The sequence below is a fragment of the Trichomycterus rosablanca genome, chromosome 26 (assembly GCF_030014385.1).
Source record: "Trichomycterus rosablanca isolate fTriRos1 chromosome 26, fTriRos1.hap1, whole genome shotgun sequence".
NCBI lineage: Eukaryota > Metazoa > Chordata > Actinopteri > Siluriformes > Trichomycteridae > Trichomycterus > Trichomycterus rosablanca.
The window spans coordinates 16,889,372-16,917,070 of record NC_086013.1 but is presented as its reverse complement, the minus strand read 5'-3'; the positions used below and the strand labels follow the sequence as shown (position 1 = coordinate 16,917,070).

Sequence of the window (27,699 nt, the reverse complement as noted above, 5' to 3'; positions counted from 1 at the left end):
CAGAGGGAACCGGACGGCATGGGTGTATGAGTGTGTGTGAGGAAGAGAGCGTTCACCTAAACACACACACGCACACACACACACACACACACACACTCACACACACATTCCAAACGTCTGGGCTGAGCGACCGGGGATCAGCGTGAGGGGCTGATCACGCAAGCTCACCGACATGGAGCCGGATCTGCCGAGCAAGAGGCTCCACTCGAGGTAGGAACCGACGCCGGGGGATGGGAGGGTAAACAAGGGTGGAGAAGCATGTGAGGGCTGTGGAGATCAGGGTCTGCGGGTGGGGAGGGGTCTCTGGGTTCCTTCACGCTGACTCTCCCGGCAGAATCGAGCAGAACATCTGACTCCCACCTCGGTCTGGTTTACGCCTCCGGAATTTGGATAAGCAGCGGCTCTGTGGATGCACTTCTGTGTCCGGGTTTTGCATACGTGTCCTGTGGTTTAGCTCTGCGTTTCTGCCTGAGGCTTAATCATAGCCGTTTCCTTCTCCATCTTTGCATCCTTATTGTTTGCGTGTGTAAAAATACTTTGGCATTGTTGTTCCGTATGAACGTGGACGTCTACGTGTGATATTGTAGAAAAAACTCTAAAGGCGAGTCAAGCGTCTCTTTAGGTCTCATGTGTAACTAAACCGAAGCTGCTTCTAGTTTAATAACCTGACTGTAACCCTTCGACCTTAGACTGACATAATTATGTCATAATTATGTCATAACCCTGTCATAACGTGTCACATACTGTCACGAATTGGCATCGACTCATTCTAAACTTAAAGCTGAGGTCAGAAGTTTACACACCCTCAGAAGGGACATGAGAGTCTGCAACCGTTCTTCTTCTCTGACTGAACGATTTCTTTCTAAATGATAAATCAGTGCTTGGATGGTGCTAGGCACTAGAATCTCAGCTGTGCTATCTGCAGGCCGGGCGCCCAAACAGACACGATCTGCCGTGTCTGAAGGAACGGGGGTGACCGAAGTCCTGCGATGGATTGGCTTCCTCTCCAGGGTATTTCTGCCTTTCATCTACTGTTTCCTGTTGGAACTGGACCCGCCTCCACCCTGACCAGGATAAAGCGGTCGATGGAAATGAATTAAAATGACATTTTATCCAAAGCAATCTAGAGTTGTTTGTGAATACAGTACAAGCAATTAAGGCTTGGGGGCCACACTCAGGGGCCAAAGACAAACGCAACTTGACTATTTAACCTTCTGTTCAATAGTCCAATACTATAGAAAGGTTGCTTCTTTATACCAGTCAGCGGCGGATTTATACAGAGAGCCTCTGTGTGTAACACGCTAATCGGAGTAACACGCTATTCTCTCTGTATTCCACCGGGAATAGTTGTCACTGAGGCAAGGAGGTGAATCCACATCCACCCTTCAATCCCTCAGACACAGCCACTTGAATATGTGAAGTGCTCGGCCAGGCCGTTGGCACAACTGTGATATAAACTTAAACCAATCCTTTTACTCTACTATTTTTTTTTTACTCCTATTTTACTTTTATATTGATCCTTAAGATAAAAAACATATATTCACTATATGGCCAAAAGTATTTGGACACCTGTACATGGTCTTATATAGAGCAACCTCTGTGTGATCTGTTCAGATAGAACAACAGCCACTCTTCTAAAAAGCTTCTCACAAGACTGTGGGAATTTGTGCCCATTCAGACAAAACAACATTTGTATGGCTGGGCACTGATGTTGGTTGGTGTTCCGGTTCATCCCAGTGCTGTCGAGTGAGACTGGGGTCAGGGCTCTGTGCAGGAACAGGAAAGATCTTCCTAAACTGTTGCTGCCAGGTTGGAAGCACATCATTTCCTTTATATAACTTTAAACAAATATACCACATGAACAAAAGTACTGCAACACACCTCCTAATTATTGAGTTTGTGAGTTATTAGTGTTGGGCAGTGCACATTTGGATGAAAGCGGATAACAATGTGAGCTTTTACCTTCGTCTTCACTGATGTGAATAAACTGTGAACTTTTTCAGTGGTGCCACTGACCTGGTACAACCTGGTTATAACCTGGTATGACCTTCTAATGTCTGGTCGAGGTGCCTGCACAGTTGGTGGAGGAATGCTGAAATGCGAATGTGTGTGTTTGGTGTTTTCGGGGTCGGTTCTTCTCCTCAGTAGATGTAGCAGTGATGACCCAGCACTCTGGACTGTGGTTTGGGGTTTTTTCCGTGTGTGACGTCGAGTCGTCCACATGAACAGGCTTTTGTCTCGACTCGTGTGTTTGTGTTGTTCATCAGACCTGAAACGTTCACATTTACGTTCCATCATTTGGTTCCTGAGTCTTCACACCTTCAGCAGCCAAGAAACATTTTTATTTAAAAACACAAGCCGTCACTTTTTCCCAGAGAGAGACAGTTAGATTTGAAGATTTGGTAAGTTGTTGATGGACGCGTGGGTTTACTTTACCGCTGTCGTTAGAGGGCTGTGACCTCATGTTGATGGTTGACGTCAGTGTGAATTTGAAGATTCTGTGGCGTTTTGGATGACGGTGCTATTTAACAAAGTACAGTTTTATAAAAACAAGAGTGAAAATGTTTGCATCAAATATTAATCATTTTAGTCTTAGTCTATTGTCCATTACTCGAATTTTCCCCATGGGGATCAATAAAGGAATCTTAATCTACACTATATATATATTTGATCATCTTTTAATGCGTTTTATCCCCTTTACTTTATCCCCCCCCCTTCCCCCAGGACCTTCTTGCTGTATAATAAAATATATTAAAGGCTGCTGAGGTTTTCCTTTACTCACCGACCTTTTAGTGTTAACAGATAAAGGATCACGTCGTACACGCTGCATGTCGTTCTACCTGTATGAAAGGGTGAAATTCTATTCGATCATCGACACCACACACACACACACACACACACACACACATATAAAAGGAAATGAGAATGTATAGTAAGATTATTACTATGTGGGAGGATCGAATAGAAAGGTAAAAGGACGTCCATCCTCTATCGAATTCATTCTCTACAGTAACAGAAAATCATGAGATTAAGATCCGTAACCCAGAACAAATCAGTTAAAGCTGAAAGAAAACCACGCTGGGTGGATTGTGAGCTTTTCTGCGGTTGCTGACGGGGGGAAAGAAAAGAAAAACATTTTCTGGAGTTTCGTTTCAGTTTCCTTGACAACTGGACGTGATTCTTTCAGCGAGGCTGCAGCCAAACCTCAATCCACATCCAGCACCAAGCAGGAACAAGAATACTGAGGAAATAACCATCTAGGATCATTTATTTATTACATATTTACTTCATTTGTGTTGGTGACAGTGACAATATACCGCCAAAAGTATTTGGACACCTGAGCTTGTCGGTGTGATCTTTTCATCTATAACGTTCTGAGAGGATTTCTCACGACATTTACTGCATTTACCAAATTATGCCTGAACACACAATTTAAGCAATTGAGGGTTAAGGGCCTCACTCAGGGGCCAAACATGGGCAACTTGATGGCGGTGGGGCTTAAACCAGCAGCCTTTTTTATTACTAGTCCAGTACCTTAACCACTGAGCTACCACTTCCCTTTGACATTTGAATGTCTGTATATCTGTGGGAATTTGTGCCTGTTCCATCAAAGGAGGATCTGTATGGCTGCAAAGCCTCAGTCGATGTTCCGGTTCATCCCAGAGCTGTTGAGTAGGGCTGAGGTCAGGGTCTCTGCAGGAAACTGGAGCTTTATGGTGTTTAAACTGAGCTTTTCATCATGTTTTTATTGGGGTGCAGTTGGAACAGGAAGATTATTATGCTTCTTTAAATTAAACATACCCACTTCCCTCTGAACTCGAGAACTTGAGTCGGGGGGAAGGAAGACGAGGAGAGTTTCAGATTTGTTTTATGTGAGAGCGCCATCCAGAGGTCAAACAGTTCAAGCTGTTTTTTAACAACCTGCTTAATAGCGGCACGATTTTAATTCTATTTCTAAAATACCTCTCGAGCCGTTTCAGAATGGTAATGGACCACAAATGGCCCTCGGAACATTGTTTGGACACTCTTGTTTCAGACCAAACGCGTCTGTTTTGGCAGATTCTTGGTAGCTGTTAACTTTCTGTTTGTCTCACATAACACTGGACGTCTCCATAATCACCGTAATTGTACGCTGGCACGTCCACATACTTCTAGAAATCCACAAACCCCCAAAGCGAAGCTCCTCCCGACCGAACTGTCATCAGAGCTACATTTTTCAGATCTGCCCGACCTCAGCTGTGTTATTACAGGCTTATTTTCTGTGTCCATGCTAATTAGCCGTGAGCCCGGCGCTCTGGGAGGCAGGCCGACCACAAACAGGCCACTACTGTCGCCAGGGAGGCCAGCCGAGGGGTCAGAATTCGGAGGTTTGCCCACGCTAGCAAGCAACAAAAGCTCCGGGTGCATGTGGGTCGGTTGTGGGACGTTTTATTCCAAAATCACGGCCATCGGTCAGTGGCGTCCATCTTGTGCAAACACGTCTTGCCTCAGTTTTTTAAATATGTTAACATTTCACACGGCTCAACGTTCTCCTGCCCCCGTTCTGCTTACTTCCCTAGACCTCGAATGTCTGTATGTCTGTGGGAATTTGTGCCTGTTCCATCAAAGGAGCATTCGTATGGCCCCGGTCGATGTTCCAGGTTCCTCCCAGAGCTGTTCAGTAGGGCTGAGGTCAGGGTCTCTGTGCCAAAATAATAGACAAAAGGAATATTATATTAGCTTGAAGGGTGTTGTCTCAGAGCAGGAAGGTACTGGGTTCAATTCCCAGGTGGAGCGGTCCGGGTCCTTTCTGTGTGGAGCTTACATGTTCTCCCCGTGTCTGTGTGGGTTTCCTCTGACAGTCCAAAGACGTGCAGTCAGGTTGATTGGAGATACACAATCGTACTAAGTGTGTGTGTGTGTGTGTGTGTGTGCTCTGTGATGGACTGTCTGGAGCGTTTCCTGCCTTTTGCCCAATTAATCGTACCCACCGCGACCCTGACCAGGACAAAATGGTAGTAGAACAGACAACAAATTAATACATGAAGCAGATTTGTCCCTCTTGCTTTTGGTAGGAACACAAGCTACTGTTTAGCTTCTGTTCTGAGTTCATCTGAAGTTCAGAACCACTTCCTGTTCCCTCAGATCTTTTCTCTTCTTTCCACTTTCGCTGTGGTTATAAAACGTTGGCGTTCGGATGAGACGCGGCAGCAGCGGCGGAGTTGAAATACGATAAAAATGTGGAGACCAGATTTGACTTATTGTTTTTGTCGTTGGACCTGAAAGTCAGACCTGGTTCCCGTCCAGGTTTCTCCTCCGGTCTCAGTCGGGTTTCCACCTTAAATCAGATTTATTGTACTTGGCGGGTCTGCGAGCGCGAACGTTTAGATTTTCGGCTTTGATCTGGTCTCGTACGAGGTGAATTTATCCTGCTGGAGATTCCTGACCATCACGTTCTAAATGACTGCATGAGAACTTCCCATCTGAAGCTTCATAATAAAGAGCGTCCCAATTTTTGGGTGCTAAATTGTGCTCCTACACTGTAGGTTTGAACCCCACTGTGGTGCAGCTCATCATCTCCACCACCTATTAAAGTGGATCTGGGTTAAAGCTCGGATCAAACGCTGAACATCAAGCAGCGCGCCGGTCTGTGATACGCCCAGGAGGAGGGAGGCATCGGGTTTAGGGAGTCGAGCATGTTAGCGGTTAGGATGAGTGATCTGCTAATGTGATTTTGCAGGCTCCAGTTCAGCCCAGTAATGACGCAACACAGTGAGGACGTAACAACGGGGCTCTGGTGCCCGATGGCGTCCGAGGAGGGTATGTCCACGACCCCTTGTTATTCACCTGTACTTTGGTGGATCGGTGCTTGAGGTCGGTCTCGCTCATGGAGAGTCACACGCTGATCTCCACATTCCTCAACTTCTGTACAGGCGCACGGGCTACTAACCAGGGTCCTTACACAGCGTTGAACGCCCTGTTTTCTATTTAGTCCAGTCTTTTTCCACCCAGCGGACTAGCGACCGATTTTGTCTTCTGCACTGTCTGCACTGCCAATCGTGCCTATCGGAACATCCGGCTGCACCACCTGGGCACCTCAGCATGATGTCTTCATTGGATTTTGGGCATCATGGGTCACCAACAGCTTCTTCACAGTCTGTATAGCTTGTTAATGATGAAAAGTGCGAACGCGTCACTCCTAATTCTTCTGTAGATGGTCGACTTGGTTCAGATCTGTTGACTAAAGTCCATGGCACTACGATTTTCACCATTTTAACCCCATCAAACTATTTAGTGACCCTTTCTGCCCCTTAAATAAGGCCACTGTGATCCTGAATAAGAACGTCATCATGCCTTTCAGTCAGCCCCCGTGGGTTTGCACGGTCACGCCCTTCTCCCGGGAGTCCTGATCGAACATCTGTCAGGATCAGCAGGGGCCGGATTAGCCGAGTCTCAGAAGAAGCTCTGGATGGCACATCAGGGAATTAGGTCAGCTCCAGGTTTTACAGACCCGATGACCTGCCGAACAAACGCTGCTGTCGGACTCTCGTCACTCCCAGCTCTTACAGTCAGGACGGACTTCATTATATACACTATAGGAGCGTACGATCTCGATGATTTCACCGAGGACACTCAGGTTTGGTATTTGGAGGCAGACGGAAGCATTTCGAGTCTGATGGAGAACCGCAAGCCTCTCAGGATACTCCACGTTAATCTCGAGGACAAGACTGGACTGTGATGGAGTCGTAGCTCACGGGGGGGTTTAAGCACTGCAACCTGAAGATTTGAACAGCTTGAGTAAAACGTGTATCCTTTTATTTATCTTCAGTCTTTCATTTTGTGATCAGCACGTCCTCGGACTAAACGTTAATACCTGGCTAAAACCAAATCTGCTGAAGACTGAACTCTGTCTACACATCTAGATTTAGATTTTAGACTTAAATAGTTAAATAATTGAATTCACAAACATGTTTCTAAAAATCCAATCCAATCATGTGATTACTGAGCTTTTTAACACGAGCTCCTCCAGCATTTAGCAGACGCCTTTTATTCAAAACGACTTACAGTACTGTGACAGTATATTATCTAAGCAATTGAAAGTTAAGGGCCTTGCTCAAGGGCCCAACAGCAGCAACCTGGCAGTGTTGAGGCTTGAACCAGAGACCTTAACCAATACGACTTGTTGATAACGATGGCTGCTGAAGCCTAAACATCTACATTGATTTTGAGATGGCTTCTTCTCACTTAGTTTTGGTACTTCAGCCAGTTCTACATGTGATGGAACGTCTGTAGCTTCACTATTGTGATTAATAACATCAAAGCTGGACGATCTGACATCTGCTGAAACCTGAACGTGGTTTGGATAGGTTCTGCAAGGCTCGATCTATTGTTACACATCAGGACGTTGTGAGATTTGCCTTCAGGATTTGCGGGAACCAAAGTTTCTTCTGGAATGAAACCCTAGTTGTACGATTTTTCCCTCTGTGATTGCTGTACCAGAGCTTTGCCAAAATTTTAAGGATCCAAATCCACCTAACGCACCTCTGCCTCCACAAATCTGTATCAAGCATCTTCAGGTTCTGTAGCCGTCACACCGCCTGACGTCTCAGTGTGACCCTTGGATCCTGTTGGGTTGGTACCATGTCTGTTGAAACGTGCCCCCTCAGCGGGGCTCAGATCGCTCTGTGTAGACTCGTGCATTGTGGTGCGAGACCTCAGGTCACTCTGAGACCCCTGAGGACTGAGCTGCAGCTGTATGTGGAAAAGATCCGGGCCAAACAAAAACAAAGGTACTAATAACAATTATCTAATAAATTCTCAGTAACTGCTTTTTTTCTGATCAGCACCAGATGATTTTATAGCATGGCGGGTAGATTAGATGCCACACATGGTTCCTGAGGCCTGGAGTTTTGCATGTAACAGTACCGTTCATGTTAGATTTACACACCGTATAAGACTCGTGTCATCTGTTTCTCTCTTTATTATAACAGACAGGACTGTTTTCCTCTCTAACAGCACTCAGACTGGTTTCTTCCCCTAATGGCAGAATTCTTTGGCTTTAATGCTGAAACCCGCGATGTTAAACTCTCTGCTTTCAGACAACAGAAACCCGAGCCGCTGGCATCAGGGTCCGTGTTTAACCAGCATGGAGCTCACGCTGGTTTCTCGGCGCTTGTGGTGAAGGATGTAAATGATAGTGTTCACGTCCTCCAAACCAAAATGTTCCTCCAGTAAGAATTAAAAATCAATACCGAGCAAAGAGCTTCAAACTCGTCCTGCAGGAAAGCCATTAAAATCAAATCAAGCGAAGCTTTAAAAACAAACCGAGTCGAACTGAAGCTTTTTGTCTCATTACTCAGCTGTTAGATTTATTTATTTTTTACTTCTGCTGCTCAAATACACAGTAATTTGTCTAGATATGAACCGGTTCTGTTCCGAGAGTGGGTTTGCAAGTCCAACTATAAGAAAATGCTTATAAAAACTCAAAAAAATAATCCTCCTTTCTTTTTAAGATCCACATTTATATAATGAAATATTTCTTCTCTCCTCAGGATGGAGGCGTCATGTCTGGAGCTGGCGCTGGAAGGCGAGCGGCTGTGTAAAGCCGGAGATTTTAAAGGTGGAACAACGTTCTTCGAGGCTGCAGTTCAGGTCGGAACCGAAGACCTGAAGACCCTCAGTGCCATTTATAGCCAGCTGGGAAACGCCTACTTCTACCTCAAGGAGTACGGAAAAGCTCTGGAGTACCACCGGCATGATCTCACGCTGGCCAGGTAAGGCAGGAACATCGCGGACAGTGGTTTGGGGTTCAAATCTTGGCCTTTACCTTTCATACACTCAAACCCCAACTTTCAAAGACGCTATATTGAGATATGGGAAGAGATTTGAGGAACATAAAGTTCCACCTTTATCTGCAGACTCGCTTTAAAAATATTATACAATAAACAATTAAATATTAAATAAACAATCGTGCTCTGATTGTTCGGATCTCTTTGGAATGAACTGGAACATTAACTGAGGCTTTCTTAACCAACATCAGTGCCCAGCAAATCAAATCTTCCTTTGTACCACTGAATGGGCACAAATTCCCACAGACATACAGACATTCAAAGTCTTGTGAGAAGCCCTCTCAGAAGAGTACTGTTTGTTTTTAAAATGGGGCGTCCAACAAGCTCATGGTCGGGTGTGTGAATATTTTCGGCCATTTAGTGTGTAAGTGTGTTTTCCAAATAAGTGGACACTAATAAATGTGACACGTCCAGCTCAGTATCAGTGTGTTTTTCTCATGATGGAGATGCGACTTAATCTGACCGGTCTGTTTCTGTGCAGGACGATCGGAGACCGAATCGGAGAGGCTAAAGCCAGCGGGAACCTGGGAAACACCCTGAAGGTGCTCGGACGTTACGATGAGGCGGTCGTGTGCTGCCAAAGACACCTCGACATCTCACAAGAGCAAGGAGACAAGGTGGGAGGAACACACAACGGTGGTCTCTGCATGACTGGTCATCTGCAGTGTAATAATATGATTATATTATTATACCAGTGTGTACCAGCGTGTCTTCTTCTCTCTGTCCGGTGGGTTCAGGTGGGCGAGGCTCGAGCTCTGTACAACATTGGGAACGTGTTTCATGCTAAAGGGAAGCAGCAGTTGTGGGGATGTTCACAGGAACCTGGAGACCTGCCGGCCGACGTTAGAGACACCTTACAGAGAGCTACGGCTTTCTACGAGTGAGTAAACGACCTGTATCAACCTGTGGGATTACTACAGGTAGTATTATCAAAAGTGTGTGTTGTTTACTGGATAAACGATGGTACCAGGATGCACGGTAGAATGAAATAAACACAAAGCAGAGGCAGATTTTCCACCGTGGTGTTTGGTGTGAAAACAGAGAGGAGAAGAAACCACGGACTGTTTAAACAAACGTCAGAGAGACACTAAAGAACTTCAGATCCAAAACTACAGGATTTAATCCTGACTCAGAACTTTTAACCTGCTGTTCCAGCTTCTACTCTTCCACAAGATTTTGGAGCGTGAGGGAATTTGTGCCTGTTTTATCAAAAGAGCTCAGAACTGATGCCCCAAATTATCCCAAAAGTGTTTAATGTGGTTGAGATAAGGCCACTGATGTTCCTCCACACAAAACGTGTCATCCCATGACTTTATCTGTCTTGATGTTTTGCAGAATGAACCTGTCATTGGTGAAGGAACTGGGGGACCGAGCTGCCCAGGGCCGGGCATTCGGCAACCTTGGCAACACGCATTACCTGCTGGGTAACTTCGTCGAAGCCATCAAATTTCACCGGGAGGTAAAAAACTGAACGTTAACGTGACTTTATTTCTGGAGGACGTTATTTACAGTAGATGAGCTCAGAATTGTAAGTAATGCCATGTGTGTTTCCCTCCCATCAGAGACTCTCCATCGCTAAAGAGTTTGGAGATAAAGCAGCGGAGCGGCGAGCGTACAGCAACCTGGGTAACGCTCTCATCTTCCTCGGCCAGTTCAACCCTGCAGCCGAGTACTACAGGTACGCCGGCGTCGTGCTGCACTGAGATTGGCATCCTGGCATCCTTCAGAAAACACGTGAAGGATTATTTTGACCCATCTCGCAGAAACAAGGCTCTTATAACAAACACCAACATTTAGGGCGTATTTAGGTCCGGTTTTAGGACAGATGGTCTGCTTGTGTGCAGTCTGGCATGGTGCCTGGACGGACACGTATTAGTCCTACTTTGGAAGAGAACCTGAAGCTTGTAATGATCATAATAATGTAATGTTCTCCTTTTTGGTGTCTGATGTCCTTCTTTTTAGGGTCTGATTCCGTCCTTCTTGGCGTTTGATTTATTTCCTTTAGGGGGGCTGTTGTCCCCCTTTTTGGGGTCTGATTCCCTCCTTTTTGGGGTTTAATTTATTTCCTTTCAGTGTCTGATGTCCCTCCTTTTTGGTGTCTGATGTGTTTTTGACCGATGCAGTCTATGTGAATGCAGCGCCACACTGACATCTAGCGGAGGATAGAGGAACAACACAACCACTTCAACACCTTCGGTTTCTTTCAATTTAAACGTTTGTGTTCATAGTTTTTTATTTATTAATTAATTGTCTGTTTTTACTCTGGTCAGGTCGCAGTGGGCCTGTTTCATTGGGCGAAACATAATTTTCAGCTGACCACATACAGCTAAACTTAATCCATGTGTATTGGGTTGTTTAGCTATTTCCAGCCATTGATCGACGCGCCTGTGCCATATAACTAATATTACATTACATATAAGAGTTATCTTTGCTGATAGAAATGAGTGCATGTAACAGTGGTCTCTCTGCCAAGTATAAAAGAAAAGCCACACTTACATTAACATATGCTGAAACAATGCAGGTGACACTGTTCACAGTCAAGCAGGCTTCATACTGAGATGGATTTAGTTGCCTTTAGGGTTGGACTAAAGATTTAAGGTGGAAATTTCTGTCTTTTTGAGGACACTTTGTTTGCTTGTCCACATTTGATGCTGTAACATCAAATGCATGGTGTGTGTGTGTGTGTGTGTGTGTCAGGAAGACACTGCAGCTCTCCCGGCAGCTGAAGGACCAGGTGATGGAGGCTCAGGCCTGTTACAGTTTGGGAAACACGTTCACGCTGCTGCAGCAGTACGAGCGCGCCATCGACTATCACCTCAAACACCTTCTCATCGCCCAGGAGCTCAACGACAGGTACAGGAGCATCGACTGCATTCATTCATTTATATCGAATCTCTTATACACAACATGGCCAAAAGTATGCGAACACCCTCCTAATTATTGGGTTTAGGTATTAACAGGTGTATAAAATCTGTTATTTTATATAAACGATGCTTTTAACTTAGCTGTAGTTTAGGTTTCTGCTTCATGCTTGTGGTTAGGAGGAACTACTGAGTAACCTTCCAACTGCAAGCCAGACATTCTCATCCAATACAAGTACCTTATTTTGTTAGCACTTTTTACGCTGAATGGGCACCAATTCCGACAGACACACTCGTACAGTGACGCAAAACAAGCGCTTGCTTGGGCGTTCACATATTTTCTGCCTTCTATTTCTCATATAGTACTGAACTAAACGAATTAATATTAGCGGTTTCATTAAGTCCTTTGATTGAAGTGTGATGTTTTGTGGTGTGTGATGGTACAGGGTGGGTGAAGGACGGGCATGCTGGAGTCTGGGAAACGCCTACGTCTCTTTAGGAAACCATCGGCAGGCTCTGCACTACGTACGCAAACACCTCGACATCTCCCGAGAGGTCAGTGTGGACTTTTTTTGTTTAAACGGATGCCGCGGCGGACTCTGTTAAGTAACAACGGTTTTCCAAAGTACTTTTAAACCCGTTCGGCCAGATGATTCACAGTATGAGGGTTGTTTTAGACACACACTTTGTCCAGATTTCTCCAGATTTCCTGAATCTTTCCACAGCATCATGTACAGTAGATGGTAAAAGACATTAGGAAGTCATTCACTATATGGCCAAAAGTATTTGGACACTCGACCGAGAGCTTGTCAGATGCTTTATTTCATAAAACAAATGGCATTAAAATAGAGAGACCTCCGTGTGATCATATCAGCTAGAAGTTGTAGTTGTAGCCTAGCAGTTAAGGTACTGGACTAGTAATCAGAATCAGTTGCTGGTTCAAACCCCACCACTGCCAGGTTGCCACTGTTGGGCCCTTGAGCAAGGCCCTTAACCCCCAATTGCTTTACTGTATACTGTTATTCGCTTTGGATAACGGCGTCTGCAAAATGCTGAAGATGTAAATGTAAGACTGTGGGAATTTGTGCCCACTCAGTTAAAAGATGACAGCGTTTGTATGGCTAGATGCCGATGTTGGTTGATGTTCCGGTTCATTCCAGAGCTGGAGTTTCTGGGGGTTTATGGGGGCACAGTCACGCTGGGAGAGGACAGGACCTTCCCTAAACTGTTGAGTTTGTTGGAAGCATATAATGACACTTATAAAACTGATTTATTACACCTGTTAGCAACTGTTGTGGCTGAAACACATGGATTCAAATATCAGAAGGCGAAAATGGCTTTTGTGTCTCAGATCGGCGACAGGAACGGGGAGCTGACGGCGAGGATGAACGTGGAGCAGCTGATGGAGACCCTGGATGTAAAGGACGGAGATCTGTCTCCATGTGGATCGGAGTTTGAGATGCAGGGTGAGGAAGAACCCACCACACATGCACTGCACATGCTAAAAACCGAGCTCACGGGGATACGCTGATTACACCACTGCAGAATGAAGGCGCCTTAAGCATTTAAAGGGATCTAAGAATTTAGACACGCCCTCTTCTCGAGAGTGTAGGATGATGGGTCTGTGTAGAGACAGAGCTAGGATTCAGACATACGCAGTCATTCAGGTCAGTGAGGAAAATAAAGAGACTCTATAAGCATCTATGGCTGTGTCCCAATCCACATCACACTGTACTGAACACATGTCAATTTAGAACACGACCTTAAGCGTCGTTACTGTTTTTAATCCGTTAGGATGTAGTGAATGTAGAGAAGAATAAACTCCGTCCACATGAAAGCCCAGAACGTCCGTGTGAATGCAGCATAGCCGGCTCCCACTGTCTCATGTTCACAGTTACACCCACATTCACACCCGGCCTGGAAAAGAATCACCGCTCACCACTGCTGGACACACACACACACACACACACACACACACACACCAGCCATCACTGAAACAAAACAGGTCTGTTGCATAAAACAGCACACACACACACACACACACACACACACTTCTCACACGCCTGTAATTATCGGTACCCGAGGGACGAGTCACTCACTCATCGCTCGAGTGTTTGAGGACGGCGGGTCCAGTCGCTCTAATCGAGGTAAACTCACTCGCACGCACTCGTTATTAACGTTAATGGACGGACGTAAGTTCGATGCGTCATTGTTCTGTATTTTATTTCTATTTTGATTGATCTACAGTCTGATTATTTTATACACGTGTACTAATAGGGTGAATCGGGATAAATTATAGATTTATTTTTAAACCACTGCGGTGCTGCTGGTGTTTAGAAATGTGTTTAGGGCGGGGCGGTCCGGGTCCTTTCTCTGCGGAGTTTGCATGTTCTCCCTGTGTCTGTGTGGGTTTCCTCCAGGTGCTCCGGTTTCCTCCTACAGTGCAAAAACATGCAGCCAGGCTAACTGGAGGCCCTGAATTTAGTGTATCGTAGTGCCGGTCCCAAGCCCGGATTAATAGGGAGGATCGTGTCAGGAAGGGCATCTGGCGTAAAAAATGCCAAATCAATAATGCAGATCACGATCCGCCGGCGACCCCTGACGGGAGCAGCCGAGGAAACTGGGACTGGCATTGAGAGCGCACTGAAAACTGCCCGTCCCGATGGCTAGGCTGTCCGGCTATGCCCACCACGCCATCCAGACATAGCCAATCATAGTCTGTGTAGATGTCCAACCCAAGTTTTAAACCCAGGACCTCAGCTGTAGTGGGCTTGTGTATTTCTAGCGCTGCACCACCTGAGTGCCTGATTTAATGTACAAAATAAAATACCATAAATAATATTTCACTAACATTTTAAGATTTGGCTGAACTTCTTTGTTCTGAACTGCACTAATAACTATTGGAATGACCTGCAGTGCTGTTTGTGATCAGACCTACATCCAGCATTGACCTCATTTTTCTTAACAAGGGATCAAATTCCTACAGACACACTCCAAAATCTTGTGGAAAGCCTTGCTGCCGGCTCCATAAAACACCCAGAGATTTCTAAATGGACCTTCAACAAGCTCATGAACAGTGTCCACATACTTCTGACCCTTTAGTGCATGTTTAGCCATGTCGGCCTAAGTCGTTTATGAAACTGTTCCATGACAGAGTGGAAGATTTTGCAGACCACAGTCCATTAGCGCCCCGCCCTCGGCTGGGTACGGCGATCCGTTTAAGTGTATTAGTTGCTGGTGGATGTGAGTGAGAACATGTCTGAAATGCTTATCATGTTTATTCCCCATTAAAAATAAATTTATGGTGCTTCTGTGTGGATTTATTGACACTTTCAGGCCAAAATATGTTGAATTACAAAAAAAATTTGATGATTCCTACTACGCTTAGAGTCGTGCACATGATGTTTCCAACCAAAATATAAAAGTGAGGCAACTTTTTGAAGATCCCTTGTAAATTATGTGTTTTTTACTTGTTTGTAGGAGCGAGGCCAAAGTTCACGAAGAGGAACAGCATGGACAGCGTGGACCTCTGGAAGTACAATTCTGAAAAGGTATCATGAACAAAAAATTACAAATTTACGTCAGTGTACACTCCTGAGAAGAGGGCGTGTCTAAATTCTTACATTCATTAAAATGCTCCTGCCGAGGTGCCTTAATTCTGAGTGATAATCTGACTGAATAACGAGGGAGCGCCCGACGCCTTTTTAGAACAGTGGAGGCTACTGGAGCTGTGAAAGAGGCTCCATAAAACGCCCACAGTTTTGCTAAGTGACCCTAAACAAGCTCATGAACAGGTTTCCACATACTTTTGACCACATAGTACGAGTTAAGCCGTGGTGGCCAGAAAGGTTTAATATCATTTCCATCTATAATGAGACTCCAGGGTCCATGTAGTGGTTGGCTAGTGCTCTAGATCTCTGTGCCACCTGATTGTCCCTAGTTAGTAGTTTTTATTCTCATTAATTTTGTACACATAAAACTACACTATTATTAAAGCAGAATGTTTTATAACTGTCATGCAGAATGAAGATGGACAGGACTCGGACAGCGTGTCCCGGAGATCTAGACTCTCTCAGTCGAGCCGGAGGAAGAAGTACGCGGAGAGTCAGTCATCGGAAGACAGACAGTGGATGGATTCACCTGTAGATACAGATGATATCACCGTACAGGTAACACCACAGGTAAGAGACCTCATCTTATCCTCCTCGTCAAAAAGCTATGGTAGCACAGCATGCAACACTAGGACCCTGGGATTGAACCTTACCTCTAATTACCATGACCAGTGCAAGATTAGATTATCAGCCAATAACACAATAGCACAGGGGTAAGTTAAGCTACGTTAAGGCTTAAATCCCATTTGTTTTTACCAGCTACCTAATGAGAATTTAGAAGATGGGAATCAAGTCTGTATTCTGGCCCCTTCCCAATTTGCGCAGTGTACAAAACAGTGTGTAAAACCAGAACTTCTAGTAGTGCACTAAACAAATATACTAATAAATACTGCGTACATATAATTCTTTTAAATTAATAACTGAGGACGTTACTACACAAAATAACGTCTCTGATAACGGGATCCAACCCACATCTGCTTGTAAACTCACATGGTTAACAGCAGATACTCAGCCAGCCTGGTATTAAAGGATAACTGAGTGCTGGCATTCCCAAAAAGGACATTTATGAAAATGAATAGAACCTGGTAAAACATGTTTCTACATTACATGTATTTAATCTTAAAGACTCTGGTCCTACAGACTCCCTGACCTCTCTGTGATGAGGCTTCAGGTGTGATGACAAAATGGCTGACCAATAACATGAACTGGTAAATTATTAAGAGTCTGAGAGCATTAGTTGCTTGTGGACCGGGAAGTAGTGGTGGGCAGATCGATTCAAATATCGATATCATCGATACCAACGTTGGTTAAAGTAAAGATCACGTGTGTACAGACTCCCCTCCTGCTGTGCTGTGTTTTGTTGTGGTACCGTCACGTTATGTTGCTAAAATCCTAACAGACATCAGTACATTGGTAGTCATTTAAAAGATTGTAAGTTTTTGAATACTTTGCTTTGCAGATACAGAAATAGGGGTGATTTATGAACATAATAGTGTAAACTATACATACGTAAAGTACGGACGCACCTTACACACTTTGCGCACCCTACGCAAATGAATCGGAGCATGCGTAGTGAGGCTGTTATTCCGTATTTTATTAAATGAGAGCTCTTTTCTTTTGACCTTGTGCTTATAAATGTAAACAGAATAGCATAGATTTTTATTTTTAATTAACGAGGACACATGTATTCGGTCACTATTAAAAATCTACAAATGTATTCACCCTGCAAACACGACTATGTGGTATGAGTTAGCCGCTTGGTGGCGATACGCCGCGATGGTAACGTTGTGAGAAAGTAAAGCACCAGAAACAAGAAACTGCTTTAAACAACTGAATTTATTTACAACCCTACTGAGAGCAGCTACTTACAAAAATGTATTAATTACAATAATACACTTAAATCTCATGAAAATTCAGTCAGATTTAGCAATCTGATGATGCATCTACCTCAATTATTAAAAAGTATCGGTATCAGATCGATATCGGCCCGGATACCGGCATGTGTATTTACTTGGTATCGGATCGATACCAAATTTTGCAGTATCGCACACCACTACAGGGAAGGACCAGGGATGTGAAAACATGTCCGAGATGCTTATAAAGTTTATTCCCCATTAAACGATGATGTGAACTGGTAAATTATTAGGAATCAGATTTTCAGTAATGCTGTCATAGATCATTTTATGGCCATTTAGAAACAACACAATTGGGCACTATTTAAAATTCTGATTCAATACCACAAACTCTTCTTTCCATTTGTATAAACCATCTTTTATCCAGCTAATTCTACACTGTAATTCTGTTAATCTTTCTCATCAATTTCTGTACAACTGAGCAACGTGTACAATAAACTACACGTACAAACGTAACAAAATAACAACGCTTCCCTGATAAAAATACGACTTAAAACCACAAACTAAGCCTTATAACTGCAGCAGTTCTGCATCAACGCTGCAAAAACAGCAATGAAAACATTCAGCATTTAAACAGACTAAAGTTTAGGTGCTAACAAGCAACAGCTGACTAATTAACTTGCAAGTTAAACAAGAACAGGAAGCAATGACCATATAAGGAAAGTGGCCCGCCAAAATGTGTGTGTGTGTGTGTGTGTGTGTATCAGCTTTACCACTATACACCGTACAGTAATCACTAAAAACATGCTGGATCATTCTGCTTAAACGTTTTATTTTGTATAATCTGCAAAAGTTTGTGCCCCCCAGTTCAATTAACAAACACAGTGCCTACATTAATGCACTTTCCTTAATGTGATAATTATATCGTACGTCACTGTGGAGGATTTTTAGCTTCTCTATGTTTTGCAGAACTGGTTAAATCATGCAGCTTTTCATGCATGAAATAACTGTGCTGTAGCCAATCCACCGACTGGCATTTTTTTAGTATGTGGAATAAACTGGAACACTCAGAGGAAACTGCACATGTGAAGGTTTACGCTGCATAATAAACTGCATAATCATACATCATTTTATATATGATTATGTAGTACATTCATGCACACACACACACACACACACACACACAGACACAGAGCTAATGGCTACAGAGGGCATTAAACAGACCGTTTGTGCTGACGTAGGTAATAGAAGCTGAAAGCCTTGTGTCTCTTAATTGAATTCATGGCTTCAGTAAAACAGCGACGTGCTGATATAAACATCACTGTGGGGAGTGTGTTCGGTTACGGCCTGCACATACGATCAATTTTCAATCCTCTTCTGAGGCTCCTCACGAGACTGTGGGAATTTGTGCCTGTTCAACATTTGTAAGGCTGGGCACTGATGCTGGTCAAGAAAACCTTAATCAACGTTCCAGTTCATATAAAAGCCACTGGTTTTAGAGGTGGTCAGATCCTAATTTAGGAAATTGCAGTGTTGTTGTGTAACGTTGCTAAATTTGGAAGCTTAATACACAGAGGTGCATCAGAAAGGGCGTGGGATTAAATCATTACACGAAATCATCACGTCCTACCAACACTCATCATAATTACATCCTTCTTTTTCTGTAATGAGCCACTACACACAGTACCTGGTCAAAAGTATGTGGAATCGCTTTATAATCAAGTTCAGGAATTGACATTTAGACATTTAGTGCACAGAGTGCACTTTAGTTTTAGAGGTTTGGTGCACCGAATCCTGACCTCAACCCCACTAAACACATCCGAGATGGACCTTTTGTCTAACATCAGTGCCCGACCGTACAAATTCCCACACACACACTCCAGATTCTAATAGAATAACTTCACAGAAGTGAGGTGCTTGGTGTTATTACCCATGGTTTCGGAATGGGATGTCCAAACAAGCTCATGTCCACATTCTTTTGGCTACGCAGTGCAAGCGCTTGTTCAAGATTCAAGATTCAAAAGTTTTATTGTCATGTGGATATATATGTCAATATATAAATATAAAACCTGAGTAAAAACTAACAGAATACAAAAATATTAAATTAAGAAATAAACTAAGGCAACTGCATCTACAACTGTGTCTAACTGTTGTCCAAAGCGACAAGTGCAGCTAGGTGAGTAGTGTAATACCCCTTTTCCACCAAAGCAGAACGGACTCCGTGATTTTGAACCGGTTCAACGGGTTTCCACTGAAAAAAAGAGGTTCCAAACAGCAAACCGGCATGTCAAGTTGTAGAGGATTGGGTGCATTTACATGAGAAGCTGCAAAACCGCTGTGCCGTTGTTTCCTGTGGAGCTTGACGCTGCACTTCCATCTTTTAAAGTTCACCTGATTGAATTCTGAACCAGTTTGCCACTGATATTTTTTTCAAAGCGCCTTAAATGAGATGAACTGTTTGTTTTGACGTGGTAAAAGCAACCAGACAATACGAACAACGCTTAATGTGAAAAATAAAGCTTAACGTGGCGGGTTGTAATAAAACACTGAGCGATAAATCTGGGCAGTACAGAGCGCTTATAACCAGTAATAACGGAGAGAAATGTAGCGTTCCTATGTCGACATTTAGTACATTCAGTACATTACGCTTTTTTACGTTAAGCTTTTTTGACTCTCCCGAGAAGCTGTTTCTCAGAACCCCACACAGTGAAGTAAATCCAGCTAAACATAGATATATGTGGACGCTTTTAGAGTGGGTTTGATGGATTTCACACAAATAGATGTTTGTGTCGTGGAACACTTTAGTAATGTTCTCAAAACTGGTGGAAACGTGGGCCGGTTCTCTAAAAAACACCAAGGTTCAAAGAAGCTCAAACAGAACCGGTTCAAGAACCAGGGTTCTTTTGGTGGAAAAGCGCTATAAGTGTAAAAAAGTGTGGCACTCACTCCACCAGCCGTACCATCAGGACGTCTTATTTAATTAAACACTTTATTACGATTTTGCTACCGTGACCTCGGATGTAAAGTGGACCAGAAGCGTCCAGCTTCTCTTCATCTTTGTAGATGCTTGTAACCTTGGCGGAGGGTGTAAATCTGGGTTCCTCTGTCCTCACTGAGTGAACGTTAGTTCCTGAGTCTCTACGGAAGCTGCACTGGCCTCATTTGTGGTCGTAAAGGTGTGTGTGTGTGTGGCTATTACAGTCTGATGGAGTGGTATTTTTGGAACACGGCCATGAGAACCGAGCCGCGCAGGTCCCTTCCTAATTTATGTCCCCTGACCCCTCCTGACATACACACCTATAGATATTCTCTCTCTCACACTATCTCGCTCTACCATACACACACACACACACACACTCTGCCTGTCCCTTCCATCAACATACACACACATATCGATCGTGGGCTCCTCTGTAATGAGTGTGTGGCAGGTTCGGGGTCGAGGTATCTATGGCAACTTTGATGTCATTTATACATGGCCCGTTCCTTTCTCTCCCCACCATGTAATCAAATAATTAAACCAAAAGCGTCGGACTCGAGTCACTGATGTGAGAGAGGGCGAGGGCGAGACAGGGAGAGAGAGACAGGTGAGATCATTAGAGCAAAAGAGACGAAAAATGAGAACAAAAGACAGATGAGGAGATACAGCGAGACACAGCGAGTGTGTGTTGCAATTGTATGTGTAGCAGGTGCAGCATTGTTGGGTTTTTTAAACACCGCAAATGCTCCGAACAAAAATACAAAGCATCCAGTCCCGCAGTCAGAGTAAAGATGAACACTCGTCGTATCTCTGCCTGTCCAGTTCCATTTTCAGCATTAAGTGGACGCTTTTATCTGAAGCGACTTACAGTACTGTGACAATATACTGTCTGAGCAATTGAGGGTTAAGGGCCTTGCTCAAGGGCCCAACTGCGGCAACCTGGCAGGGGTGGGGCTTGAACCAGCGACCTTTTGATTACTAGTCCAGTACCTTAACCGCTAGGCTACAACTGCCCTATATAAAATAAACCATCCATAGACTGTATATCCACCGACTACCAGCGCTTACAGGGTATGCGTTCCTCATAAAGATGGCAATACTTTCGGACAGTATTTTAAAATCCCAACAACACTGCTGCACCTGCTACACTCAAACAAACACAGAACAACACAATACCATGTCATCATCGTGTTAGAGTCACTGCAGGGCTGAGAAGGACCCGCCACCCGAACTTCATCTGGGCTTTAGGGGTTCAATTGTGGTCCCTTTTAACAGTTAGTAATTGTATACCCACATGTTCATGCCAGATTTGTTTCTAATAAAGCGCTTCATGCTGTAAAACATTCAAAATCATCAGATCGGAGGCCAGTTGTAGCCTAGTGGTCAACCAGATGTTTACATCTGCTGAACTGTTGAGTTCAGTTGAGGATCTATATTGGTATGAACAGCATCTAGTAAAAATCATCAGATCCAATAAACATTCAGTTATTAAGAGACTTGATAAACACTGGGAGGCCATGAAGGCTTTTTATAGACGGTCCTGATGTGTAGACTTGAAGTAGATCTGCACTTGCTTTGTCCCTCCACAAACCAACAGATGTACTTCTCGAATGAGCCCCTAAATCTCAAACCATCAGCTCTCGGTCTGTCCTGCAACCCGTCACTTCAAATCATTTTCCCGTTTGGACGGTTTTCGCCTCATCGTCACACTTCCCTGACGGAAGTTGAATCCGCCGGACTCTGATTAGTTCAGAACCGGAATCCTTAATTCACCTTCTTCTTCATTTCCTCCTCCTCCTCCTCGCCGTCGTTTCCTCTCTCGCCGCTCACAATGTGACCTTGATCAGAATCAGAGACGCCCCGATTTCCATAATGAGATGTTTTCCCACAGTGCCACAGAGAGAGAGAGAGAGAGAGAGAGAGAGAGAGAGAATCAGAGAGGCAGAATGAGAGAGGCGAGAGGTGAAGGGGGTTTTTTGGTCAGTCGCGTTTGGTGTGATCATCCGTCAACACGAACAGACTAAGTATTGCTTTTTATTAAGATTATTCTTATGGTCAATATTCAAATTATTATTATTATTACCATCATAATATAATAATATAATATAATGCTTGTGATTATTATTTCAATTATTCTTACGATTGTTCTAAGTATTTTATGATTAATATTCCAATTTTTATTATGATTCTTATTATAAGTATAGTATATTATTAGTATATTATTATATAGTATAGTATCTTACATTTATCCCTATGATTATTATTCTCATAATTTCTATGATTATTCTAATTATTATTATGATTATTATTGCAATTGTAGGGATCATTTTTGATTATTCTAATTATTTTTTACGATTATTATTCTTACATTTTTAGGATTATTATTCTAACCATTTTTAGGATTATTATAAGTATGCTTTTATTTATTAAAATTTTTTTATGAATATTCTAATTATTATGATTATTATTGGAATTTTAGGGATCATTTTTAATTATTCTAATTATTTTTATAATTATTATAATTATTAACATGATTATTATTCAAATTTTTATTATAAATCTTATTATAATCATGTTTATGATTATTATTCTTATAATTTTTATGATTATTATAATTATTATTATGATTATTTTTGCAATTTTTTGGGGTCTTTTTTGATTATTCTAATTATTTTTTATGATTATTATTTTCATTATTGTTGTGGTTATTATTCTAGTTATTTTTTTAAGTCTTATTATAAGTATGCCTTTTATTTATTTATTTAAATTTATTTATATATTGATGACATGCTGATTTGAAGTTGAAGGAACATCCGTCCCTGTTTCTGTAGCTTCAGAGCGACACCATGAACGATCACTTCAGCACATTTTCCTCTACAGAGTAAAGAACTGAGATGAGACTGTTAATGTAAAAACTCACCGAGAATAAAAGTCTGAGTTCAGTCAGTGCAGTTTTCTTAAGTTTAATAGAATCTTTGAGTTGAACGATGATCTCAGAGAGAAGAATCAGAATCAGTGCTGCTGTTTTAATCCTGCAGTCGTGTGAATCTGATGGATTCCAGAATTAGAATTAGTGAACCATGTGGTTTCTTCCTCTTAATCTGGTCATTTCCAGTTCCCTGATTATAATTCCTCCACCACTTACGCCCGTCCTGACCGTGCAGACCCACCGAGCATCTCAGGACCACCGGAGCCTGAACCTGACATGATATTGACGATCATTTGAAATGTTAATAACACCGGTCTGCAGGTTAAATATCAGGATGGGCTGGATGATTGATTATCGGTGTGTATTGATGTGGAGTGTGTGTTTATTGATCTCCGTCTTTGTAGTTTTAAGTTTCATTTCCACTTTGATGACTTATTGAGTTTGGTATCGTCTGTTATCACTACAGTGATCGAACAGTTTGTGCTGCTTGTGTGACCGGGCGTGTAAACCGATCAGCCATAACATTAAAACCACCTCCTTGTTTCTACACTCACTGTCCATGTTATCAGCTCCACTTACCATATAGAAGCACTTTGTAGTTCTACAATTACTGACTGTAGTCCATCTGTTTCTCTGCATGCTTTGTTAGCCCCCTTTCATGCTGTTCTTCAATGGTCAGGACCCCCACAGGATGGGGTGGTGGTGTGTTAGTGTGTGTTGTGCTGGTATGAGTGGATCAGACACAGCAGCGCTGCTGGAGTTTTTAAATACCGTGTCCACTTACTAGTTGTCACCCGAGTCACCCACCTAGTCGGGCTCCTTGTAGATGTAAAGTCAGAGACGATCGCTCATCTATTGCTGCTGTTTGAGTCGGTCATCTTCTAGACCTTCATCAGTGGTCACTGGACGCTGCCCACGGGGCGCTGTTGGCTGGATATTCTCAGTCCAGCAGTGACAGTGAGGTGTTTAAAAACTCCAGCAGCGCTGCTGTGTCTGATCCACTCATACCAGCACAACACACACTAACACACCACCACCATGTCAGTGCCACTGCAGTGCTGAGAATCATCCACCACCTAAATAATACCTGCTCTGTGGTGGTCCTGTGGTGGTCCTGTGTATGTGTGTGTGTGTGTGTGGTTAAGGTAATCAAAGGGTTGCTGGTTCAAGCCCCACACATAATGTGCCCTTGAGCAACAGTGCAAACATGGCGACCAGTAGCCTTTTATACATCATTTAATCGTATTTTTGTCGTGTGTGCAGAAGCTGGGTCGCGACCCCTCTGATGAGGACTGCTTCTTCGACCTGCTTAGTAAGTTTCAGAGCAGCCGCATGGACGATCAGCGCTGCCATCTCGATGAGGGTGCGAACGGGGAGGACACGCACAGCGACGACGCTGCAGACGACGCTGTAAACGACATGATCGGTGAGTTCGGTCTACACTGTGAACGCTACTTCACCCGTCTCGCCGGGCCGGTGTTTTCCTCCAATGAGACGCAGCCAGTAAAATCACTTCCAAACGGTGTCCGTATATATCAGGTGGCACAGGGGGTCCAGGGTCTGAATCCTCAGCTGAGCTATCGGCCAGTCAGGAGTCTCCATACAGACACGATTGGCTGTTTCCAAGCGATGGATTGGCGTCCTGTCCGAGGTGTTACTACATCGCCCCCAGTGATTTCTGAATAATGGTGTACAGTGTGCTCTTATCTTGTTAGGAGATCTCTGTTAGTTGCCTCATATTGCTTCCCACATCTCACATATTAAAGTTTAAATTGTCCGAGATCCTCAGTTGCTTGAACGTCTGTATGATCCACGCCACTTATTTTTGGGTTAAATCCCCAGACGCCGGCCTCCTGGCCTCCCCTCAGACGGAGGAACTGTTCGATCTGATCGCCAGCACTCAGAGTCGGAGGCTGGACGATCAGCGGGTGAGCGCGGGCAACCTGCCGGGACTCCGGATCACCCACAATAACATGGGGCACCTGTGCAGCGACGCCGAGCCTCAGGAGCCCAGCGACGACTTCTTCAACATGCTCATCAAGTGCCAGGTCAGGAAACCCGTGACACACAATAACCAACTTTTCCTTTTTAATAATAATAATAATAATTCCTAATAATGTCCCAAATGTAATTTCGTGTTCGATGTGTTTTCAGTCCTCCAGGATAGACGATCAGCGGTGCTCTCCCCCCGAGGAAGGTCCGCACGCCCCCACCGTACCGGACGAGGATTTCTTCAGCCTGATCCAGAGGGTTCAGGCCAAGCGGATGGACGAGCAGCGGGTCCAGCTTCCCTCGGAAAACCAATCCGACAACGAGGACGGCGCCGGAGACTCCAGCTAACCGGGACGCGGCACGGGAATGAGAAATAAACCTAAAACACGAGCGCGCGCCTCCAGCGAGGTGCATTCATGTCCAAACAGACCTTTAAAGATTCGGTTCAGAACTGGGTTCAGGGTCCCTTATATGGCTCGGTCAGACGTGCACCACTTCTGCGCCGGTGTCGTAGTGGGGGAGAGCTATCGATGAACCGAGACCGGTCCCATAATTCCAGATTAAAGGGCTTTAACATTTCGGGACTCATTAACGCCACACAGAGTGCAGCAGTGTTTTCATTCATACGCCGGGGCGCTTTCACACAGTGTTTGGTAGCTGCTATCTGTACCACGTCAGATAAAACCAACCACATTTCAACCTTTTATTGTATTGAAAATATTGGATATTATTTCTGTGACCACATTGTAAAAAACATTCAGAATACGTTCTTTAAAGCTAATTTTTATTATTATTATTATATTGTGATGTATTTATCACAACGGTGGAAAACTGACTGACATGGTGAACATCGACTGTGAAAAATAATGAACATTTTAATGTAAATTTACAGTTTTAAGGCTAATCAGTTGATATAAAATGGTAAATAAGCTCAGAACAGAACACTTCTATACTGGGAAACGTCCGGTCTGTGCAAATGGGCCGGTCTGTGAACACAGAGGCATATATTACAGGTTCATGATGCTGGTCCGGTACTAGGATGATGTTTTGAATGAAATTCTACTGTAAATTGAGCCAAAACTAAATCGGTGGATTGGGCGTACCAGGTTATACAGACAGTAATTTATTGAAAGGTATAAAGCAGGGCTTCCGGGCGGACGTATACATTAATATATACTGTACAGTAGAATTAAACACCTTCAAGAGACGTCTGTGTCAAGGCAGTTTGGGGATTTTATTAATTTCTGCAGCTCCTTTGTAATTTAATGAATGAATGAATGAATTTTTGCAGCTCATATAGTTTAGTATACCTGCACACACACTTACACTGTATGGACAAAAGTATTGGGACGCCCCTTCTAATCATTAAATTCATGTGTTTCAGCCACAGCGATCGCTAACAGGTGTAATAAATCAGCTATAAAAAAGAAATCACATGCTCCCAACTTTGCAGCAACAGGTTAGGGAACTCACACTCACCAGCTCTGGAATGACTGAAAAACATCAGCACTCGGCCATACAAATGCTGCCATCTTTTGACTGAACGGGCACAAATTCCCACAGTCTTGTGGGAAGCCTCCATTTCTCAGAAGACATGGGATTCCCGACAAGCTCATTATCAGGCGTCCAAATACTTTTGACCATATACTGTATATCGCAGTTTAACGCCACCTGGTGGTTAAAAGTGTCAAAAAAAAAAAAGAAAAAAGGACCCTCAAACGTGGAGAACTGAGCAGCACTTTGTTTGATTTAGTTTGTTTTTTATTAATTAAAAATGTTATTAATTAAAAAATATATTATGATTTATAATAGATGTTCGTGTCTAGTGTAGGAATATACCACATCTTCACCCTCATGGTACTAAAAATGAACAGAAAATGACCAAGAAACTGGATGTATTAAATTTCATGGCTATAATTTATAACCAAAATCACACCTGATTAACATGATGGATAGATTTTATTAACGTCACGTCCTGTAATTATATATGTTCATTTCTTAGCATGTTGTGAATTATATAACAGTAATTTTATTTTGTATTTATTCTGTGTTGGTGGACCCGCTCGTCCACTTGCTTTTAATAAAACGTGGAAAAAAATGTTATTTCCTTGCTACTGTGTTTTATGATGGCGTATGAGTGGTGCACAGCTCCAGCGACTTTAAATCACCATCTGTGATGGGTTTATCATGTCATCATAGGTTTCTCCAGCATACCAAAACATGCAGAAGGTAGATTGGCTCTGTCCTGAGGTGCACTGAGTGGCACCTGATTTTTCCACTACCCCACCAAAGGATAAATGAATGATGAATGAATGAAGACGGCAGGAACACTGATACGACTCCTGATGCAGGCACGCACTCTCGAGAATCTTTCTTCTGGTCAGGGTTGTGGTGGGTCACTGGACACGAGGTAGGAACACCCAGGACAGGGCACCAATCCATCACAAGGCTTTGACCACCCCCCAGACGTAACCAATCATCAATCGAGACGCTAGACAGGCCGATAGCACAGATGGAATTAGGCTCTCTTCTGTTTTCAGCTGGAGCGCAAAGCAGAGTAAATAAAGATGTGGTTTGACGAGTTTGGTGTGAAGTAGACCTCAAAAATGCTCATGTGACTGAATGGCCAAAAATTCCTACAGACACAT

The 27,699-nt window shown here is 43.5% G+C and overlaps 1 protein-coding gene across 2 annotated transcripts; it reads left to right on the top strand.

Moving 5' to 3' along the window:
* gpsm1b (G protein signaling modulator 1b) lies at positions 1-27,154 on the top strand. Of its 2 annotated transcripts, none has more exons than XM_062988206.1 (14): positions 1-210; positions 8,532-8,753; positions 9,310-9,445; positions 9,566-9,708; positions 10,164-10,287; positions 10,391-10,506; positions 11,526-11,681; positions 12,136-12,244; positions 13,041-13,155; positions 15,170-15,240; positions 15,712-15,870; positions 24,323-24,485; positions 24,902-25,107; positions 25,214-27,154. In XM_062988206.1, exons 1-14 carry the CDS (start codon positions 173-175, stop codon positions 25,397-25,399), a joined length of 1,944 nt encoding a protein of 647 aa, XP_062844276.1. In that variant the 5' UTR covers positions 1-172; the 3' UTR covers positions 25,400-27,154. The 2 variants fall into 2 exon arrangements, with proteins under 2 accessions (XP_062844276.1, XP_062844275.1); XM_062988205.1 differs by lacking the exon at positions 1-210 and adding an exon at positions 7,197-7,769.
* The last annotated feature ends 545 nt before the right edge of the window (positions 27,155-27,699 follow it).